General features: G+C 40.4%; 1 protein-coding gene across 1 annotated transcript in view; it reads right to left on the bottom strand.

Moving 5' to 3' along the window:
* The window catches only part of LOC308670024 (uncharacterized protein), a 48,909-nt gene extending 28,883 nt beyond the window's left edge, over positions 1-20,026 (bottom strand). Inside the window, exons 1-8 of the mRNA XM_081331155.1 lie at positions 19,893-20,026; positions 18,323-18,444; positions 15,291-15,405; positions 11,334-11,508; positions 9,570-9,681; positions 6,967-7,073; positions 6,020-6,146; positions 3,667-3,787 (exon numbers count right to left, since the gene is read on the bottom strand). Of these exons, the coding sequence (XP_081187281.1) occupies positions 3,667-3,787; positions 6,020-6,146; positions 6,967-7,073; positions 9,570-9,681; positions 11,334-11,508; positions 15,291-15,405; positions 18,323-18,434 (869 nt within the window). The 5' untranslated portion in view covers positions 18,435-18,444; positions 19,893-20,026. The remainder of the gene's footprint in view (positions 1-3,666; positions 3,788-6,019; positions 6,147-6,966; positions 7,074-9,569; positions 9,682-11,333; positions 11,509-15,290; positions 15,406-18,322; positions 18,445-19,892) is intronic.
* Positions 20,027-23,829: the final 3,803 nt, after the last annotated feature.

The raw sequence follows: 23,829 nt of genomic DNA, 5'->3' as shown, positions 1-23,829 counted from the left end.
GCCCTGCCTGAGCTACTCGATGTCCTCTCCGGTTTGGTGATTGAGTTCCCCAAACTTTTAGTTTTGGGTGACTTCAATCTACCATCCCTGGGAGGGTCATCTGAGTTAGCTCGGGAGTTCATGGCTTCCATGACGGCCATGGACCTGACGCAGGTAATTTCTGAACCAACTCATGAGGGGGGCCACACCCTGGACCTAGTTTTTTTATCTGGACGATGGTTGGATGATCTTGGTGGGGGCTCTCCATTTATTATGCCCCTGTCATGGACCGATCATCACCTCCTGCGGCTGGTCTTCCGGTTTACCACCCCCCGCCGTGGGGATACGGAACCAATCAGATGGTACCGCCCCAGGCGCTTAATGGACCCTGACGGGTTCCAGGCAGCGCTGGGATCCCCACCTGCCTCCGTCGCTCACAACTCGGCGGATGCCTTAGTGGAAGCCTGGGAAAGGGCAGCCACTGAGGCACTGGACCGAGTTGTACCCTTGCGGCCCCTGACCCGGTGCAGATCCCAGCGAGCTCCATGGTTTTCCGTGGAGCTCCGGGAGATGAAGCGTCGGAAACGGGGCCTAGAGAGCTGCTGGAGGTCCAGCCGATCCGAATCCGACCGGTTGCGGTTAAGAACCTATATTAGGTCTTATCTCGCAGCGATGAGGGCGGCGAGGTGTAACTACTTCTCCACCCTCATCGCGTCCGCAGATAATCGCCCGGCCGCCCTGTTTAGGGTGACTCGCTCACTTCTCAATCAGGAGGTGAGGGGGGATCCCTTGCAGGGTCGTGCCGAGGAGTTTGGTCAGCATCTGTCGGATAAAATCGCTCGGATTCGGACCGGTTTGGACTCCAGCTGGGCAGAGTCTGACGATCAGGACACGGGCGGTCTTGTCAATGTTATCTGGGAGGAGTTTGATTCTGTGACCCCTGATGAAGTGGACAGGATTATGGGGAGGCTGAGCTCCACCACATGTTTATTGGACCCGTGCCCTTCCTGGCTGGTTTATGCAGCTAGGGAGAGGACACGAGGCTGGTTCCAGGCGGTGATATCTGCTTCTTTGAGTGAGGGTAATTTCCCCACCGTCTTGAAGGAGGCGGTGGTGAGACCCCTCCTCAAGAAGCCAGCCTTGGACCCAGCTGTGTTGAACAACTTTCGTCCAGTCTCCAACCTTCGCTTTCTTGCGAAGGTTGTTGAGAGTGTGGTGGCGCATCAGCTCCCTCTGGTCCTGGATGAAGCGGATTATCTGGATCCGTACCAATCGGGTTTCAGGCCCGGGTACAGCACGGAGACGGCATTGGTCGCTCTGGTGAATGATCTCTGGAGGGCCCGGGATAGGGGATGTTCCTCTGTCCTAGTCCTATTAGACCTCTCAGCGGCTTTCGATACCATCGACCATGGTATCCTGCTGCGGCGTCTCAGGGGATTGGGAGTGGGAGGCACGGTTCTTCGGTGGTTCTCCTCCTATCTCCTGGGACGTTCGCAGTCGGTGTTGGCAGGGGGGCAGAGATCGGCCCCTAGGTCTCTCGTTTGTGGAGTTCCTCAGGGGTCGGTTCTCTCGCCTTTCCTGTTCAACATCTACATGAAACCGCTGGGTGAGATCATTCGTGGTTTTGGAGTTGGGTATCATCAATATGCTGATGATACCCAACTTTTTATTTCGACCCCAAACCACCCCAGTGATGCCCTCGCTGTGATGTCCCGTTGCCTGGAGGCGGTTCGGGTCTGGATGGGGAGGAACAGACTTCAACTCAACCCTGACAAGACTGAGTGGCTGTACATTCCGGCATCCCGGGACATTCAAAATGTTCCATCTCTTTTTATGGGGGGTGAGTCTTTACCCCCCGTGGATAGGGCGCGCAACTTGGGAGTCCTCCTAGATTCGCGGCTTACCTTAGAAGATCATATAGTTGCCGTGACTAGGGGGGCTTTCGCTCAGGTTCGCCTGGTGCGTCAGTTGCGGCCCTATCTAGACCGGGAGGCCTTGTGTACGGTCACTCATGCGCTCGTGACCTCTCGTCTTGACTACTGCAATGCTCTCTACATGGGGCTTCCCTTGAAGACCACTCGGAGGCTCCAACTGGTACAGAATGCGGCCGCGAGAGTTGTCTTGGGAGTTTCCCGGTACTCCCATGTTACACCTTTGCTCCGCGAGCTGCATTGGTTACCAGTTGTCTTCCGGGTGAGGTTCAAGGTCTTAGTGATGGTTTTCAAGTCCTTACATGGCATGGGTCCGGAATACCTCGGGGACCACCTGCTGCCGGCGTCAACTCCCCTCCGCCCTGTGCGTTCCCACAGAGAGGGCCTCCTCAGGGTGCCTCCGGTCAGAGAATGCCGGCTGGTGGCCCCCAGGGGGAGGGCCTTCTCTGTGGGCGCCCCGGCTCTGTGGAATCAACTGCCGGTTGAGCTCCGGATGGCACCGGATCTCCGCTCCTTCCGGCGCGGGTTAAAGACCCACCTATTCGAACAAGCTGGCCTGGCCTGATGGGGAGTTAATTTAGGGTTTTAAATATTTGTATATTTTATTGTTTTATTTTGGGCATTAATTTAATTCTATTTTAACTTTTGTATTTTTGTATTTTTATTATATGCCCTGTTCACCGCCCTGAGTCCTTCGGGAGAAGGGCGGTATAAAAATTTAATAAAAACTAAACTAAACTAAACTAAACTAAACTATCCACTACTTTAACATTGCCTGCTGTTGCAGAAGTTAGGAAAAAATCATCCCTAGGCATGTACAACAATCTTGCTTGGAGGCAGTGGTGTTCATGGGGGTGGGGTGGGGGTGGAGATATTAAATCTGGAGAATAGATGACACAATGTTGCAATCTGATCCCCCTCCTTTTTTGGATCATGAACCATAATCTGCCACTGTACAGATTTGGACCCCCTTAGCTGTTTAGTTAAAATTTAACATTCCTAGAATTTATATTGCTCTCTTGCTGAATGCTCAAAGGGTCTCCTGTACAAAATCACTACAGTATATACTTAAGCTGAAATATTATTTAATTGGATTTATATACCGCCCCTCTCCGAAAGGACTCCGGGCGGTGTACAGGGCAATTAAAACTCTATGAACAACACATAATATATAAAAATTAAAATAAGATTCAATCAAATAGCCCTAAACAATATACATATGCTAAAATTTAAAATTTTTAAAATTTAAAATCTAAAATCTAAAAACCCAGTCCCTCAGTCCAGGCTGGCAAGTTCAAATAGCCAAGTCTTCAGGTCGCGGCGAAACGAGCGAAGGTCGGGACCCATCCAGAGCTCAACCGGAAGCTGATTCCAGAGGGTAGGCGCGCCCACAGAGAATGCTCTCCCCCTGGGGGCCGCCAGTCGACATTCCCTGACCGACGGCATCCTGAGGAGGCCCTCTCTGTGGGAGCGCACAGGGCGATGGGAAGTTAACGCCGGCAAAAGGTACTCCCATAAATAACCCGGACCCATGCCATTTAGGGCTTTATAGGTCATCACCAGCACCTTGAAATATTAGAATGATCAAACCCATGTTATACTTGAGAGGCTGCTTTGGGACGAAATGATGAAGGATACTATGTAAAGGCATTGCATGAGCTTATACATGAATAGATTTGAACTGGAAACTTTGCACATCTATTACTGTGCTGTTATACTGTTATGCACATTGATAATTTATTTTAAAAAATCTTACTGAGCCTCATCCAAAGCTTGCTGGATTGCTTCTTCAATAAGCTGCCCAGAAGCAGCTTCATGTGGAGGACAGGGAACTGCAATCAGGACTCCACTGTCAAGATGCAAAGTTAGTGATCTGGCTGAGGAAAAGAGAGTCATTGTTGGACTATGGCCTTATCTTTGTTAAACAATTCAATCAATGGTTAATGCTCCATACACAATATATGGAGCTATTCAGAATCATTTGTTGAGATGGGTAACCATAGAAAATGGATTAATAAACAAAAAAGCAAACAAACATGCATGGCACAAAAGTGTCTCACACATAACGCATAGAACAAAAGACTGAAATAGACTGGGCTGAGAGAACTGGGGCTGAAAGTGAAGAAAACATGGGTCCACCATATCTGCCTCCATTGGGCTACACTGATTCTGACTACTGTTTACAACACTTTATAGTTTCACTAAGTCATAGTAATATAAAGCCTATCTTCATAACTGATATATTGGTGATGATGGTTGGATGCTGCTGCAGATCAATAGTGAGCAAAAAATCTAAGCAGAGTCTGGAGTACAAAACAAATGTTCTACTCTTGGAAAAAGTATCCAGAAGTTACAGTTGGTACAAAATGTAGTGTTTACCAGTGAAAGACAGAGGGGATCATAGGATTCCTGTACTGAAAAATCTGCAATGACTACAAACTGATTACCAGGAATAATTTAAAGTATTATATTTTAAAGTTGTAAACTGCTCAGGATCTGACTATTATTTTCCCCCCAACTTGTACCTAACCAAGACATGTCTTAGCAATGTTTTTCTGTCACGGACCTATTAAATTGCCTTCATCTTACCCTCTACCTCCCAGGCAACAAATGAGATAGTTTTAAGATCCTTAGCTGTATCAATAATTTTTAATTTTGGCACAAAGGGGAATCTCCAGCACGTATTTGTGTCTCCCTACTTTGGAGAAAAGACAAGTAATTACAGTAGGTTGAGGTAGGATGGGGATGACCCATGGGATTAGCAAATTCCATGCTAGTTTTCTACCAAATCAAGCAGCATCTGAGTTCAGTAGAAGAGAAGAACCGTCTCTAAGAGTTTGTCTGGGAAGGTAACAGCGTTCCGTGCGCCTTTGGCGTCTAGTCATGCCGGCCACATGACCACGGAGATGTCCTCGGACAAGCGCTGGCTCTTCGGCTTTGAAACGGAGATGAGCACCGGCCCCTAGAGTCGGAAACGACTAGCACACATGTGCAGGGGAACCTTTACCTTTACCTTTTATTCTATGGTAAACCTGACAGATGTGAAGAGTAACAGGAGAGATCTTTTAAAGAAAGAAATTGTCATAGGCTCTTCTCTATGAAACATGAAGGGAATCCTCTTCTGCATTTCTCTTATGCTAAGGAATGCATTCTCTTCAAAGTTAAACTCCCCCAACTCATAAATCTGAATTTATTTTCTCATCTTTTAACTGTAAGACAACTTTAGCATTTATTTACTAATTGAATCTGTATTGTTATTTTTTATATTCTGTCTGTTTTAAACCTTATTTACTGCTTTGATTGCCAGACCAAAATCAATCAAATAAACACAGAAAGCCTGCCTAGAACAAGGAATAGTAAATAGATGTTGGGATCTTGTAAAATACATAAAACTGGAATACAAAATGGAATTATAACAACTGATTAGAGAATTGCAAAGATAAAAGCAGTAGAAACAAGAGAACTTGCTGTCTGTAGAAAGATAGCACATGCTTTGTGTAACATATAGTAACTGAGTGTTCAAAGGCTGCAGTTCAATAGAATCAACATGCTCTACATGTTCTGTAGATTCCATGTAAGAATTTTTATGCTTCAGTGCTTGCATCAGAAAAAATGCATATTGAAAAACAGTAAAACAAGAAGTCAACTAGACCCACTTTCAATGGGTTTTGGTGATGGGCATTGGGTGGGTTTTGGTCAGGGGGGGTCAGGGACAGCATTCAACATTTGTCAACTTCCACTGCAATAGTGTGGTACAGTTCAAAAAGTCTTTAGCACTTAATTTTGTGGCCTGTACAAATTGGGTCTCAGGAATTGCTGAAAAATGGCAGTTGTGGGTATAGGATTCAAAGCCTGTAGAAGGATAGAGCAGAAGACGCCAAGGAGAAAGAGAGACAAAACAGCTGAAGATACAGAGGGGAATTCTGGGATGGCTTTGGCTTGATCCTATGTCTATTAATGTAGAAGAAAACCTTATTGACATCAGTGAGCTTTTGTTTTCAACCAGGAGTGTAATGCAATTTTTGACAGAGAAATTGAGAAGCTTCTTAACTGAAGTTCTATTCAGGTTCCACTCATCCAAGATGCATCTTATTCTACTGACAGCTCACCAATCAGCTGAGCAGCAGCTTTCTCATCCTGCACCTGATATGGTGCCTGGAAGCCACTTTGGTGAGAGAAGAAGGCTGGGAACTCTTTTGATTTTCCAAAGGTGGCCACAGAGACTCCTTGAGTTTCCTGCACAGGTAAGATGAGAAGGGTGAATAGAATGGACACAATGCCATGTAGAAGGAAAGGCTCATACCCAACGTCTAGCCCCCAAAAATTAAAATCACAATTTAAAAACATTAAAACCCCTCAGTCCAGACCAGATAGCTCAAAGAGCCAGGTTTTTAGGTCCCGGCGAAATGAACGAAGGTCGGGGGCAGTCCGGAGTTCCGTTGGCAGTTGATTCCATAGGGCAGGCGCGCCCACAGAGAACGCCCTCCCCCTGGGGATCGCCCGTCGGCAATCCTTGACCGGCGGTACCCTGAGGAGGCCCTCCCTGTGGGAGTGCACAGAACGATGGGAAATTGACGCTGGCAGCAGGTGCTCCCTCAGATAATCCGGGCCCATGCCATTTAGGGCTTTATAGGTCATCACCAGCACCTTGAATCTCACCCGGAGGGCAACTGGAAGCCAATGCAGCTCGCGGAGAAGAGGTGTTACATGGGAATATCGGGAGACTCCCATCACAATTCGCGCGGCTGCATTCTGCACCAGCTGAAGCCTCCGAGTGGTCCTCAGGGGCAGCCCCATGTAGAGAGCATTGCAGTAGTCTAGCCGGGAGGTCAAATTGCTTAAGATCATTCAGCAAAATGTTTGACAATCTTCTAAAACTAAGTAAGAAGAGGATTCCACAATCAGAAATTGCCACAGAAAAAGTACCATCCAACATTTCCAGCATTTTATGTATTTTAAAATATATGTAAACTCTAATTACCCACAGATCACTTCAATCTCTCCTTCAAATGTGCAAAGATCCCAGTGTTGAAATTCTATAATTTTTTTAGCTTACCAGGTACTCCAGTGTCCTGCCAATATCAAGTATAGACTTAACACCTGCAGAAATTACAGCAACTGGAGTACGACTTAACTCAGTCAGATCAGCACTCACATCCAAAGCTGAAAAAGATAGGATAAAATATCAGTACAAATTCTGGGAAACATCTCACATATTACTCTATTTCTTTCACACTTCCCAAGAGAAAAATATTAAAATGCTATAATGAAATAACATATTAAGTTGCCCCAAAGGTGCTTTTCCAAAAGGCAATGGAACTTTCTTGGGTTTTTCTTCCTTGAAAACATTTTGCTTCTCATTCAAGAAACTTCTTCAGTTCTAACTGAATGGTGGGGAATGGAAGGAATCCATTTATCCTTCCATATGAAGTTGCCTTATGCTATTAATGATCCATCTCCCCCAGTCAGAGCTCGCTCCAGGCTAAGACTGAGTAGGCATTGGCCTGGGATACCAAAATTGAAAACTTCCAAAAAAACACAATTAAATTAAAAAGCAGTAATGGTGCACACTGTGAGCCAATGTGACCTCTCAAGGATTAAATAATACTTTGAAGTACAAACATGTCTGAACAAAGGAAGAAAAAAAAATGGTCCGGGCCTGAAAATATCAAGCTCAAAAACTCAAAAAAAAAAAGAGAGAGAGCCTTTTGGGGATTGATATACCTATCACTAAAATTCTCATTGTGTTTATCTATCTGTACCGTCAAGTTAGCCCAAATGGTACATTATACTGTAATAATTTTTGAATCAAGGTACTAAAAGCTGCTAGCTTAAAGAATGCATAAAAAATCTGGGATTCATTACCCCAATGAAATTGAAATTTCCAGGATGTCCAGACCAGTTTATTTACTAAGTTGTGACTGTTGGAGCATCTCTACATCATGCAATCATAATTTCTGATGCTTCTTGCCAGTTGTCCAAGAGTAAACAAAGTCAATGGGGAAGCCAGCAGGAAGATCCTGCTCCTGCTTATACTACTTTTTTGCCTAGCCTTATCTGTTTAGGTAAGGAAAGATTGACTTATTATTCAAGTTTGTTTGCCACTGCAATTCTTTTTCTGTTTTTGATATGTAGTTCTTCTTAGATGGTGACAGGACTGTCCAGCATTGGGGTAAAAAATATGGTCAGTCTAATTATACTCCATATAATTAGTGGGAGTGGGATGGGGGATGTCATGGTCAAAAGATGACACCAACGTTGTTGTGAAGTGGCAAGGAGGAGAGAACAAGAATTGGATGAGGTCAGGGCTGCATGACTCCAGGATCAAAGTCAGGACAAATAACATAGAGAAGTTAGTTGAATGACAGAATTGCTTTGATAGGCTTTCAAGATTCTGGTACATTAGCCTCTTAACAATAAAGATCCTTCCTTACACCAAGAGGTTCTTTTCCCCTGAGTTTGCCATCCTTGTAGCACTTGACGTGATTTCTATCCTGACATTAAAAGTTGAAAAGAATGAAAAGAAGGACTAGGGGTGACATGATAGCAGTGTTCCAATATCTCAGGAGTTGCCACAAAGAAGAGGGAGTCAACTATTCTCCAAAGCACCTGAAGGCAGGACAAGAAGCAATGGACGGACACTAATCAAGGAGAGGACCAATCTAGAACTAAGGAGAAATTTCCTGACAGTTAGAACAATTAATCAGTGGAATGACTTGCTTCCAGAAGTTGTGAATGCTCCAACACTGGTGGTTTTTAAGAAGAGATTGGACAACCATTTGTCTGAAATGGTATAGGGTTTCCTGTTTGAATATAGAGTTGGACTAGAAGACCTCCAAGGTCCCTTCCAACTCTGTAATTCTAATAAAAAGAGTTGCTGAAAAATCAGTGCAACTGTGTCCACTCCACCAATAAAACGGACCGCCTCTTCTTGGACTGAGAACAAGTGGTCAAATGCCTAAGATGCTTGTTCTCTCCTATTCTAAATGGATTGTCCATTTCAGAGAGAGCAAAAATCTTAATATAAAGTTCTCCTTCTATGGAATTAACAGGGATATACTGGGATTTTGTGCAATTGGAGGCCCTGATCATAACACTGATCACCAGGGGCTGATTCCCAGTAAAATTTCCATCCCAGAAGATTTGCATCTTCATCTCCTTTGCTGGTTCCCTATATCCCTGAAAACAGCAGTTTTTGAAAGATAAATGCATTAATAATACATTTATTACACTCTTTACATGTAATAAATCTGATACATTGTTTAGTTTGGTTCTTAGGTAGAAATGTATTTTTTTTCTCGTGTTCAGTCAGAAGTCTTTTTTAGCATCCATTATCTGGGAACCTGTAACTGGAGATCTTTATAAATATTATATGCAAGGCTCAGTGAAAAAATGCATTTACCCAGAAACACTGAACAAAGGAAAACTATATTAAGTATCTCGGACAAATGAAACTTATTTCCCTTTATGCCTTTACTTTCCATCAGTTACTCAACCAGATGTAGAGGTGAATATATGCTGAAACAGCATAACAACAAATAAGTATGGAGTCCCTATTACAACTCCATCAATAGGGGGTAACAAAATGGTAGATGGTTTTGTAACACAGCATTTGGGAATTAAGGCTTTGATTTGTAATTAAAATGATGTTTATCTTACTCTTTTCTCCTCCCCGGTGGACCCCTCCAATTCCTCCAGTTACAAATACTGGAATTCTTGCTTTATGTGCCACAACCATGGTTCCTGCCACAGTAGTTCCCCCAGACAATCCCTGTCATGGAACAATCAACCATTATTCAGATTTCACATTTTTCAAATAAGCAATAAGTGATACAGTATGTGTGAAAAGTCGAAATGTTTTCATAGATAAAGTTAAGATGGAAATTTTTAAAATCTTGATTTGTTGAACAATCTATAATGGCTTTCACCTATAATGATAAGCTAAAACATTAGATTCCTATATTATTCTGAAGAGAAAAATAAGCATAACATTATGGTTTAGTGCAATGTGTGAACGAATCCTATGCCAATTCAATCTGAGAATTCAGCTAAACTCCAATATATCTATGGAGATTTTCAGTCATCTGGACTATTTTTTTGAGGAAGGAGAAAAAGAAGATATTTCGCTTTCTATCCAAGAAGCGAAACATCTTCTTCTTCCTCAAAAAACAGTCCAGCTTCCCCTTTTAAATAATGCACTTTTAAACCCCAATACTTTGTATTTGCCTTATGGCGTTATCTTTGATAACAAGGACCTGCCTTTATTCCCAAATGTTTTTTCCCTAGACATTCAAGCAACGATGATAATAAGGATTGTGGGAGGAAAAATTACAGGGTGTCATAATAGAGACTTCAAATATTTGAAGAGCTCTTGTACAAATGACACGTTCTCTGTTGCCTTGGACACTGAGATTAAAATAAATAATATTTGCAGAAAAAGCCACGTCTTGTGGAACATTAGGAGAAACCTCTGAATAGCAAGCACTACTCAGCAGTGAAAAGAACTCCTTAATCACTAGTCGGATTCAAGATGCTGAATGGGTATCTGAGCTCTTCCTCCAACTCTTAAGATTTTATGGCTCTATGAATTGAAAAGCAGACATGAGGTTACCGGATACACGGTAACTTCCAAGCATAAACAAAACAGAGAGACTGAGAACTACTGTTCCTTTTCATACTCACATGGAGTCAAACAGCCTTTTGCCTCCTTTTTATAGGCTGGATGCAAATCAGGGTGGCAATGCCAATGTTGCTGACTCCAGTGTGAAAAGCTTGTTCTTGGGCTGCTTAGCTTCCCTAGAAAATGAAGGCACTCTTTAAAAACGCTATGCTGAATGTGAGAAGGATGGAACAGGCAACTGTTTGGGGCTGGTAGATACATCTGGAATGTTAAGAGCACATTTGTAAGGCAAGTCATCAAATAGCTTCTATAAGTGGCTTACTTATTTACAGAATGGATGCCAAGGTGTCTGGTCACAAAGCAACTAAAAAAACAAACTGGTGAGGTTGCTGGTATAAAAGGGACTTCAGTCTCTTTGTACACAGAAGCCGCTCTACACTAAGAAGCAAACTCTATTGATTATTTTCAACTTTTTTCTATACACATTGCTTGGCTTGTGTCTGATTGCACTTCAGATAATTAGTTTCCCTAAGCAACAGAGAGAAGCAAGTCCATAAATGAAATTCAATATGAAATAACAAATATTTGCTTGGAAATAGCATCTCCAAAGTTTCAAAGGCCCAGGGAAAGTTCAACAAACTCTAGCTGCCAACTGGAGATAATTTTGCCTAATCCTAAACCCAGCTGTTTGAGTACTTGTTTTGCAGATTCAGTCACAGGAAAACATCTACCAACTGAACCTTATCCCTGAATTATTTATGTAACACAAGCAAATTTGAATAATGAGGAATTCCATCAAGTACCTGGCTGAGGACATAGGGGAAGTCTCTACGAGAGACCTTCATTACGTCCTTGGCTGTTGCAAGGATCTCAAGTTCTTCATCTTGGAGGCCCACATGGATACGGCCATTTAATATGCCAATAGTTGCTGGCACACACCCATTTGCTCTGACAATTTCTTCCACTTCTCTGGCCATGCTTGAAAATTCAATATATGGCAACACAGACCAAGAAAGAAAAACGAAGAGGATAAAAAACAAAATATTTAAGATAACAGAGAACGAATGCCTTGGCCCCATTTATACTGCATTTTATTCAGTTACGTTTTTCTGCACAATCTACAACTCTTGCTCCTTAATATACAGATTTAGTTCCAACTACATGCATAAATGTTACACTGGCAGCATCTGGTCCCTTATAAAACATACAAAGGACTGGTTAGCTTTTGGTTAACATAGTTATTGGTGAAACCACAATCCAGTGGATGCAGTGACTTGAAAAAGGCAACCTTCAAAAGGAAAAAAAGACTTCCTTGCAGTTAAAAAAGGAAAACTGCTTTCTGTTCACAAAATTGTTTCAAGAGTAGTTATGTGCTGGGAAAAACAGCTCAGTCATAGCACTCCAGCACGAAAAGGGAGGTTTGACTATAGACGTTTTCCTGTATTTTCCCTCTAACATCTTATTCTGTTATAAACAAAGCTGAGTCTAAAAAGTAAGAAACAGGAGAAAAAACGAGTGTCATAAAGAGGCGAGTCACAAACAACTTTTATTTAGGATTTCTCTTTTCTTTATATAAACAACAAATGTTGACTTTCAGATCCATCTATCTCTCTGTTTGAGAGGTAACATGGAGAGGTCTGATTTTGTCATTCTACTGTTACCCTTTTTCAGTCCTGTGCTAAACCTATAAGTAATTTGGGGGAAGATCAAATAAATCAATCTCATATGACACAAGCGCCATCCCTTTTGATTATTATTATTATTATTATTATTATTATTATTATTATTATTATTATTATTATTATTATTATTATTATTATTATTATTATTTGCAAGCCTTCGGACACAGGACAGGATATCAACAGCTTCACTTAATACACCAGGAGTGAAGATATAGAAAGTGGAAGGAATAGCTATATTACTGCTAATAATATTAATACACAGACCACTAAAATGAACAGAGGGCAAATATACAAATATTGAAGAAATTTTATTTTTTCTTTAACTGGCTCTGCAGAGAATTGGGGAGAGTGGTGGAGGTAGAGAATGAGGGTATATATACCCTTCCCTGTCCAAATTTGTATGAAGAGGATTTAAGCATCCTAGAGAAAAGAAGTAGATTAATCATTTTTTTCTCCATCATTCACACTATACATATATATTCTACACCAGGGGTAGGCAACTTTGGCTCTTTTATGACTCATGGACTTCAACTCCCAGGCTCAGGAATTCTGGGAGTTGAAGTCCACGAGTCATAAAAGAGCCAAGGTTGCCTACCCGTTCTACACTATATATAATATTTTTATTAGTATTAGTATTTCTATCATCATCATCATCATCATCACCATCATCATCATGATTTGCATGCCTTCCCACGTGGCACTGATGAAAATATACAACTTGTCTCTGTGTAGACACTTTTGCCCATCTCTGTTGACTAATTTTTGCTTTGATGATGTATCTTCTCAGTGTCCTGATGAACAGTCAAGCAATTTTCTTCCATTGCTGATAGCCCATTTTATCATCTAAACTACCTGAACTCTACACAGTCAGAGGTGGAAGTTGCAATACCATCTGAAGTGTAGCTTTGGCAAACGTGTCACATGCACACTGGGAAGGAGGAAATCTCTAGAACTGGTTTCACCAGGAGAGTGTAATTCGAGACTGTCAAACTATGAAAGGTAAGAGTTTTTATCCTAGTTTTTGATCCCTGCCTCTTTCTTTTGGTGTGGGATCATTTTAAACTGAAAAGGGTATTTTTTTATTTTATTTTACTTCCATTTATATCCCGCCCTTCTCCGAAGACTCAGGGCGGCTTACAAGCTTAGCCATTTGATAACTTCCAATACAGGTAATCCATTCATTAGGGACCATTCAAAGGTACAATGGCACTGAAAAAGTGACATATGACCGTTTTTCACACAACTGTTGCAGCATGCCCATGGTCACATGATCAAAATTCAGATGCTTGGCAACTGGCATGTATCTATGATGGTTCCAGTTTCTCAGAGTCATGTGATCACCTTTTGCGACCTTCTGACAAGCAAAGTCAATGGGGAAGCCAGATTCACTTAACAACCGTGTTACTAACTTAACAACTGCAGTGGTTCATGTAACAACTGGGACAAGAAAGGTCATAAAAGGGGGAAAAACTCACTTAGTAACTGTCTCATTTAGCCATTGTCTTAGCAATTGTCTCACTTAGCAATTGATATCATTCACACATCCAGAAAAAGCGGAGCTTGCAGTGCGATTTTGACAAAAGGAGATGGAGCAGAAAAAGGCCAGTCCTGTGAGGTAGAGAGTTCAAGTACTTGCCTTACTACAGGTAGCCCTTAAGTCTTTTGATGACTGTTTGAAATTATGAGAGCCAAAGCACCTCTGGCCATTGAAATGGTTATGCTGCTCCCTCCACGGTCATAGGACAGTCGGTCAGGCAGGTCAGTTTTATGATCTGTCATGGTATTCTTTGTTTAGATGAGTGTTATTAGTGATTAGGTAACATCATCAGTGTTAGCAAGGAATGGGATTTGCTCACAATTTACTAGTGGTTTGCCCTGTCAATCTTGGTGGAAAAGGTCTTGGAGGTTTTTTGGTTGGGCTGTTTACTGCTAGCTTGTTTGGCTATTCTTTGACTGGGATATTGTTTACTTCTTGATTGCTGCTCTGATGTTAATCTTGTTAATCTATGCTCATCTAGGTGCTGATTGCTGGTGGGGAGGTATTTTCATCATTTTGTCCCCTTTTTGCCTTGTTGATTATCACTTTTGCACACAATGTTGTTTATGTCTATGTGTCTATTGATGGCCATACTGTCAGAGTGCCAGGCTTCCAGGAATTCTCTAGCACAGGGGTGTCAAACTCAATTTCATTGAGGGCCGCATCAGCATTGCGGTTGCCCTCAGGGGGCCGGGTGGGTATGGTCTGGGTGGGCGTGGCCTACTGGGTGGGCGTGGCTAGAGTGTGTATGGCCTACTGGGTGGGCGTGGCCAGCTCTACATCGTTCGTATCAAGGGTACCTATGGGGGCCTGGGCAGGAGTGGGACAGATCTGAGGGTCTCTGGCAGGAGGAGGGTCTCTGGGCCAGGGCTAAGGCAGTGGGGGCCGTTCCCTCACTGTTTCCAGGATGGCTTCGCGGGCCACATGAAACCACTTCGCGGGCCGGATCCGGCCCCCGGGCCTTGTGTTTGACATGTCTGCGTCTAGCATCTTTGGACTTGTCTTAGTTTAAGATGGTCACAATAAGTAACTCTCTGATCCCATCCACAACTGACCCTCTGATTTTGCCTCTCATGTAACGGACAGCAAAGATCTCTCACATCCTGCTGCTAGCATCAAATGCTCTTAGCTTAAGAGAGAAAACAGTATGTTGATGCTGATATATGTAAAGATGCTTTTCGCTCATTAGTGGGAATAAATTGAATGATTTCCTAGAGCAGTGGCCTCCAACCTTTTGGACACCGGGGACCAGTTCCATGGAGAGAGGTTTTTCTGCAGACCAGGGGGTGGGGGGCGAGGTTTCCCACAGATGGGGCTTCACTTGTTTGCATGGCCTGGTTTCTGGCATGCTACAGCCCGGTGCCAGTCCATGGAACGGGGGTTGGGGATCCCTGTCTTAAGAGGACATAGCAGAAAAAGAAAAATTTCCAGAGCACGTTTTTACTTGGCTAGGTACAAGTAGGAGAATGTCCAAGATTATCTAAAAAGCACATCCACCTAACATTAATTGAAGCATGAGATAAAAGCTTGAAATAGCCTACCTCAGATTCTGTGGATATGGCATGCCATGTGTGACTATAGTGCTTTCCAAGGCAACAATTGGTTTTCTACTCTCCATAGCTTGTTTTACCAAGGGATGAATGTTGAAGTCACCATCTAAAATAAAATATATTTAACTACTCATTATTAATGATTCAATTCAAGAACTAACTAACCTGCATTTCTTTCTTTTGTCTATTTAAGGAAGAAAGATCTCACTTTTTTTTTATTAAAGAGTTTTACAAAAACAAAATTTTACAATATATCCCCAAATCCCTCCCACCCCAAACCCACCCACTTCCCCCCCCCCCACTTCCCAGAGCTAAATACAGGATTATAGTTACAATAATCATATTCTAAATAAAAATTATGCATAATATACAATTAACCAAATTCATAATGTGCTTTAACTCCCCTTTAACATAACTACAAACAAAGTACCAATAACAATATCCCACTAAAATCTACTCATAAGCTAAATGGAACTTTTTAGTCCCATATTTGTTCTGAATACAATTTATCCATCTCCTCCAAACTGAAATATATCTTTCCTGTGAATGATCTTTCAAATAAGCAGAAATCTTAGACATTTCTGCAAGATTCGAAACTTTAAACACCCACTCTTCTATAGTGGGCAAGCTATCCTTCTTCCAATATTGTCCCACCATTAACCGTGCTGCTGTTATCATATTCAACATCAAATTTTATGCCATGCAACTGATATGGTTTTATTTTCTTATGCCCAGACAGACCTTAGATGTTACTGCCAGAATAATATGTTAACATTTAATTGTGATAAATATAAAGCAGATATGTTTAAAGTTAGGCAGAAAAAAACTACAAATGATATGTTGGCCAAACATAAATGATCTAGTTTTCACTTAATGCTAACTTGAAATTTAATATTTCAAGCTCAAGAAATTTTTAAATAAAAGCATTAAGATGAAAGGTTGGTCCAATCAAGAATGGTTTCCTAAGATTCCTAAGCCTGGCAGCAGATAGATATGCTTTATTCTCAGATTATTAAAGCACAAATTATAAGTACAATACCAGGTATTATATGAGATGAAAAGATAAGGCTTATATTAACTTGATCAATTATATATCTTCCAACAATTATCTTAAAAATGGTTTTATGGATCCTAAAAAGCACTCAATTTATTTGAGGATGGAAATAAGGACATAACCATTGTTTTTTTCCAGCACATCAACACATTAGTTACTGGCTAAAATGGACTCCTATGGCTACATAATATAGAGAATATAGGCTACATAAATTATGATCTATGACTTATGAAAGCCCATAAAATAATTCTGGTCAGTATAGATCACAATCCTACTTCAAAAAGCATGGATAAATATCATGAAACTCATTTATACAAAATACAGTAGGTTAAAAATTGTTATATAGATATTGGAAATGAAATTACATAATATTTACATTGAATAACTATCTATGAAATTGTAACTGTTTATTGTGATACATTTTACATTTTTTCTGTTGTATTTTTTCATTTTTAAGCACTTATGTAGTTTTTTATTGTGCATGTGTTTTGTGTTTTGTTCCTTTTTTATCATTAACAGTAATTCAAAAATATTTTAAAAATTGTAATACAAAATTTTGATTTCTCTATGTCATATTTCTTCCAATGTGAACAAATCAGGCAATTTGAATAGAGAATAGAGGTGTGTCCTTAAAGTGTGGTTTTTCCTTGTTGAGTAGGATAAATATACCTTCCTGGTAAAATAATTAAACAGAAACTCTGGACCGAGGCATAGTTTTTTAGATTAGATAAATATTATGAAAATTGGGTATTATTGTGTAATACTGTGTAATATCTCCATCTGCTGCATTATAGGGGAGATATAAGCCACTTTATTTTCATTAGTTTTCTGTTATAATAACAAACAGAAAATCTATCCTATCTACAGAATATGATTACCCACTTATTCAAATATCAGAGATTATTTATTTAAATTTATATGACTATCCCTCTGGCTACAGTCATTCTTGTTAGAAAAAAAGTTTAAAAATAAAAATGCACAATATAGGTCACTGTTAAAACATACAAAATACAACCCAAAGAAGAAATAGTAGCTGACAATAAAAAACCCACAAAATAATATCAAACCATGCAGATTTCACTAACTTGAGTTTAAAACAGAAATATTTTCTTTTTTAAAAAGTTATTTAAGAATTTTTATTTAGAATGAAAAAAGAAATTAAATAAGAACATAACTTTACAATATATCAATAACTTCCAATCATTTTAACGATTACAATTTTACTATACCCACTTCCTCTTAGATATCATACAAATCCCTTCAGCCCCTGAATTCAATATCTTTCTTAATCTTTAAATCCACAAATCATCATTTTTTTTTTCAAAAACAGAGGTGATAGCCTGAAGCCCTTATAATCTACAGTCTAGATCAGGGGTAGGCAACCTCGGCTCTTTTATGACTCATAGCTGACTCAGAAATTCTGGGAGTTGAAGTCCATGAGTCATAAAAGAGCCGAGGTTGCCTACCCCTGGTCTAGATGAAAACTGTTTATTTCTCATTTGAAAATCTATAATTAAGATAATGGCATATTTTTTGCCCCTCTCAGTTTTACTCAGTGACTTAACTACAAATATACAGAATGATTTTGTGTTGCTTAATTTCGCTTAATATTATATATTTTATTCTTTATTGCACTGATGTCATGTCAATATGTTTTAATCAGAAGGTGGGTAAAGTTGAAAGAAATGTCTGTGAAAAGTAGGAGTCTGGTAGCAACTTTCCTCATTAAGAAATTTTATTCAAAGGCATACACTCTGCGATGATTAAAGCTGCAACTTTAATAAAAAAAAATAAAATCCGGTCCATTCACTTAGAATGGAAAAGCAAACCAAATTCTTTGACTCTACAGTCCAGACACAAAATTCCATTTTTAACAATTGCATGCAAGTTAAATTATGCCTGTCTCTTTTACATTTGATCACCCGACCCTCCAAAAAAAAAAGGAGTAATCTCTTCAGAATACACTCACTATGCAAATATCTTCTCAAACTGGGTAGATAATGAGGCAATGCAGCATTGCTGTTCCACAATATAAAGGTGGTTCTCCAATCATTTTTTGCCAGAACAGAAAACCAATTCATGAATGCAGATCTGTAAAAAAATGAAATGGGAGTAAATGCAATACAGTATACAAAATAAAAGTATTTGTGTTATAGAAGAATGTGTAAAAATCAAGACAGAATTCAGGCTGACAGATTAAGCAATCATATGACTTGGTCAATTGTCAATTTGATTGCAAATCCAGCCACAAGATGTTTTGTAACTGTGATAAATTCAAATCATGGTTTTGTGAAATGTGTGAACCCAAGACAGTAAGATATTATCATCTCCATTCAGATCTCTAATAGAACCGAAAACATTCTAGTATTGGGGCTGAAACTGATTAAATTATTATTTAAGTTCTGCTTAGACCCAAACCTATTTAACCACATGATTTGAGTAATATGGGAATACATCTATTATTACATTGCAAACTGAAATGAATCACTGTTAAAAATGGGAACACATTAAGGGAATTTCTGAAATTTATCTACTGTATTTAAATACCAATTCTCACGAATGAAGGCAAATATGTGTATCCCAGGATAATGTTGCAGGATCCAATCTGGGTCATTCACCAGGACCAGAGGTTTAGTCTTCTAAACTTTCAGACTTGTACTGAAGCCCATCCTCAGGGAACTTCTCTCTACGGGAATGTGTGCACACAGATTGGATCTTGCAATATACCAATTCTTTTCACTAGGTTCAAAGGTGATATGTCAAATAGTAGGGTATTTAACTGTAGTAGAGTACTTTAAACTGCAACTTTGTGCAGCAAAGGAGCAAGTGAGTTGTGTCCTTTCACACTTAGACGTAGACAAAAAGCTAAACATCTGTGGTGTGCTATGTTATATTTTAAAAGCATAATTCCAAACCCTTTCAGAAGTGCAACCCCATTCTGTTTCATTGGGATCTCAACTAACACTACACAAAACAGCAAAACCTATTTCAGCAGACTATACAAAATAACAAACAGCTCTTCAGGCAAAACTAGATGTCAAAGAGGCAGGGGGAAAAAGCTTTACTTTTTTTCTTGTAACTTTTGTTTCTGCTTCAATTAAAAATAATTTAAAACATTTCATGGGATTATTTCTTATAATCAGTTTTAACCACATCAATTTTAATTACAGTCTTGCATCTACTCCTCCACTTCAACATTGCAAAAGGTATCTTTGGCCTTGATTATTAAAGACTTGTGACTCTAGTTCAGATGCCAAGGAAGGATAAATTCATATACTTTTAAATCAAATGCTGTTTGGTTTAATTTCAGATCGGCTTAAACGTCTGTCCGTGTTTACTTTAGAAACTAAGCAAGTTTCACCAATGTATTTTTAAACCTTCCGTCTATCTCAGCCTATGCTGTACAGTATTCCCAATAAACTATTTTGGATTTTCATGGTGAGAAATTTTTGTTTCCCATAAAATGTGTGATGATCTAACATTTAAAGAACATTCATCTTTGTTATGAGAAAAAGATAATTACATAGCCAATTCCTTACCTCTGCACGTGTTTCTTGCGATCATACGCTGACTGAAATTTTCATGGGGGGGTCGTGGGGGGTGGAATTGCAACAGAAGGATCTTGGCAGCTTCAGCTGTGCTGCATTTCAGCTCCAGACTAGTGTTGACCAACTCCATTTATCATTAACATTAACAGAAAAAAACAGGTGGCAGGATGGAACATTCAATGTCCTGAAGAAAGGGGAGGCTAAAATATCAAATTTCCAGCACCAGTTGAGAAATTTCCTTTTGAGAAATTAAAAGCAGTTTCGAATAAATCTCTGAGGAACTGTATTTTCAGAAAAGTTATTAAATGAAAATACAATAGGAAACAGTATTGCAAAAAGTAGTTTTGTCAATTTATCATCCAAAATAAGATGAACTTGCCTGTCTAGACAGCTAACTTGCATCCATCCTGGTCATTCCTTATTCTCTGGAACCTCTAGCACTATTAGCTGTGAGGGTTTAAATTTTACTTGATTGAAATGAGTCCCCCACCACCTGCTCAGTCAAGTAGCTGTGATGGAATGTTTAGAAATATTCTAAAAGATAAAGTTATATTTCTGCTGGTGATATCTAAATGTTGATCAACTGATTCATGTATTATCCTAAATTGTAATTTAATCATTTTATCAAATAAGTCATAATTGGGTTTACACAAATGCTAAGTTACAAAACTGAAGGGATCAGAATATAATATTTAATGAATAACCCAGCTATTGTTCATTCTTTCCTGTTTGCTTTCTGTACCTCGCCTTGATGTAACTTAAAATTGTGCTGACCAAAGAGAAAAAGTTTAGCTGTAACTTTAAATGTACTGCTCTAGGAGAAAAAGCCCCAGGGGCTGCATGCCAGCAGTTGTGTATTCAGAGCATAGTACTGCAACAAGCTGTGCTTAACTTGATAGATAAGGAAATGTGTATTGGACGAAAAGAAATCTTTAGCAGCTCAAGAATTGTTAGCGTGAGAAAGCTCAAAAGCTATAAAGGGCGAAACTTTTTTTTTTATTAGTGTGTGCCTTTTCTCCCCCCTTCATGGATTACTGCCTTGTCGTGGCGAAGCGGCTTGTGTAATTCAATGAAGCTATGAGCTATGCCGTGCAGGGCCACCCAAGACGGAAAGGTCATAGCAGAGAGTTCTGACAAAACGTGATCCACTGGAGAAGGAAATGGCAACCCACTCCAGTATCTTTGCCATGAAAACCCTATGGACAGTACGAAAAGGCAAAACGATATGACGCTGGAAGATGAGCCCCTCAGGTCGGAAGGCGTCCAATATGCTACTGGGGAAGAGCAGAGGGCTAGTACTAGTAGTGCCAGAAAGAATGAAGCTACTGGGCCAAAGCCGAAAGGACGCTCAGCTGTGGATGCGTCTGGTGGTGAAAGGAAAGTCCAATGCTGTAAAGATTTTTTCTCCATAGGAACCTGGAATGTAAGATCCATGAATCAAGGAAAGCTGGACGTGGTCAAACAAGAGATGACAAGACTGAACATCGACATTTTAGGAATCAGCGAGCTAAAATGGACAGGAATGGGTGAATTTAATTCAGATGACCATCAGGTATACTACTGTGGGCAAGAATCCCTCAGAAGAAATGGAGTAGCCTTCATAGTCAATAAAAGAGTAGGAAAAGCAATACTGGGATACAATCCTCAAAATGACAGAATGATCTCAGTTCGAATCCAAGGCAAACCATTCAATATCACAGTAGTCCAAGTCTATGCCCCAACCACCAGTGCTGAAGAGGATGAAATTGACCGGTTCTATGAAGCCCTACAGCACCTTATAGAACTAACACCAAAAAATGATGTCCTTATCATCATGGGGGATTGGAATGCTAAAGTAGGAAGCCAAAAGATAATCGGAATAACAGGCAAGTTTGGCCTTGGAGTACAAAATGAAGCAGGGCACAGGCTGATAGAATTTTGTCAAGAAAATACGATGGTCATAGCAAACACTCTTTTCCAACAACCCAAGAGACGGCTCTACACATGGACATCACCAGACGGTCAACACAGATTGACTATGTGCTCTGCAGCCAAAGATGAAGAAGCTCTATACAGTCAGTAAAAACAAGACCAGGAGCTGACTGTGGCTCAGACCACGAGATTCTCGTTGCAAAGTTTAGGCTTAAACTGAAGAAAGTAGGGAAAAGCACTAGGTCACTCAGGTATGAATTAAATCATATACCTGTTGAATATACAGTAGAGGTGACAAATAGATTTAAGGAATTAGATCTGATAGACAGAGTGCCTGAAGAACAATGGACAGAGTTTTGCAACATTGTACAAGAGGTAGCAACCAAAACCATCTCAAAGAAAAAGAAATGCAAGAAAGCAAAATGGCTGTCTGAGGAAGCTTTGCAAATAGCTGAGGAAAGGAGGGAAGTGAAAGGCAAGGGAAAAAAAGAAAGATACGCTCAATTGAATGCAGAATTCCAGAGAATAGGTAGAAGAGATAAGAATGCCTTCTTAAATGAACAGTGCAAAGAAATAGAAGAAAACAATAGAATAGGGAGGACCAGAGATCTCTTCAAGAAAATTGGAGAGATGAAGGGAATGTTTCATGCAAAAATGGGCATGATAAAGGACTAAAATGGCAGGGACCTAACAGAGGCAGAAGAGATTAAGAAGAGGTGGTAAAATTACACAGAGGAACTATACAAGAATGAGCTTAACGTCCCTGATAATCACAATGAGGTGGCCACTGACCTCGAGCCAGACATCCTAGAATGTGAAGTGAAGTCGGCCTTAGAACAACTTGAGCAACAACAAAGCTAGTGGAGGTGACAGTATCCCAGCTGAGCTATTCAAAATCTTAAAAGACGATGCAGTAAAAGTGCTACACTCAATTTGCCTGCAAATCTGGAAAACTCAGCAGTGGCCACAGGATTGGAAAAGATCAGTTTACATTCCAATTCCAAAGAAAGGCAGTGCCAAAGAATGTTCAAACTATCGCACCATTGCACTCATTTCTCATGCTAGTAAAGTTATGCTTAAAATCCTACAAGCTAGACTCCAGCAGTATGTGGATCGAGAACTACCAGAAGTACAGGCAGGATTTCGAAGAGGCAGAGGAACTAGAGATCAAATTGTCAACATACGCTGGATCATGGAGAAAACTAGAGAGTTCCAGAAAAACATCTACTTCTGCTTCATTGACTATGCTAAAGCCTTTGATTGTGTGGATCATAACAAACTGTGGCAAGTTCTTAAAGAGATGGGTGTACCAGACCATCTTATTTGTCTCTTGAGAAACCTATATGTGGGCCAAGAAGCAACAGTGAGAACTGGACACGGAACCACTGATTGGTTCAAAATTGGGAAAGGAGTCCGGCAAGGCTGTATACTGTCGCCCTGCCTATTTAACTTATATGCAGAGCACATCATGAGAAAGGCAGGGCTAGATGAATCAAAAGTTGGAATTAAGATTGCCGGGAGAAATATTAACAACCTAAGATATGCAGATGATACCACTCTAATGGCAGAAAGTGAAGAAGAACTAAAGAGCCTCTTGTTGCGGGTGAAGAAGGAGAGTGCAAAAGTTGGCTTGAAACTTAACATTAAGAAAACCAAGATCATGGCATCCGGCCCTCTCAATTCCTAGCAAATAGATGGGGAAGAAATGGAGGTAGTGACAGATTTTATTTTCCTGGGCTCCAAGATCACTACAGATGGGGACTGTAGCCAAGAAATTAAACACGCTTGCTCCTTGGGAGGAAAGCCATGGCAAATCTAGACAGCAGAGACATCACCCTGTCAACAAAAGTGCATATAGTCAAGGCTATGGTCTTATGGCAGTGAAAGTTGGACCACAAAAAAGGCTGAGCGTCAAAGAATCAAGGCCTTTGAACTATGGTGCTGGAGAAGACTCCTGCGAGTCCCTTGGACTGCAAGGCAATCAAACCGGTCAGTCCTAGAGGAGATCAACCCTGAC

The sequence above is a fragment of the Vipera berus genome (assembly GCF_964194415.1).
Source record: "Vipera berus genome assembly, chromosome: 6".
In the NCBI taxonomy this organism is placed as follows: domain Eukaryota; kingdom Metazoa; phylum Chordata; class Lepidosauria; order Squamata; family Viperidae; genus Vipera; species Vipera berus.
The sequence above is the reverse complement of the archived record's forward strand: the minus strand, read 5'-3'. Positions and strand labels throughout refer to the sequence as shown.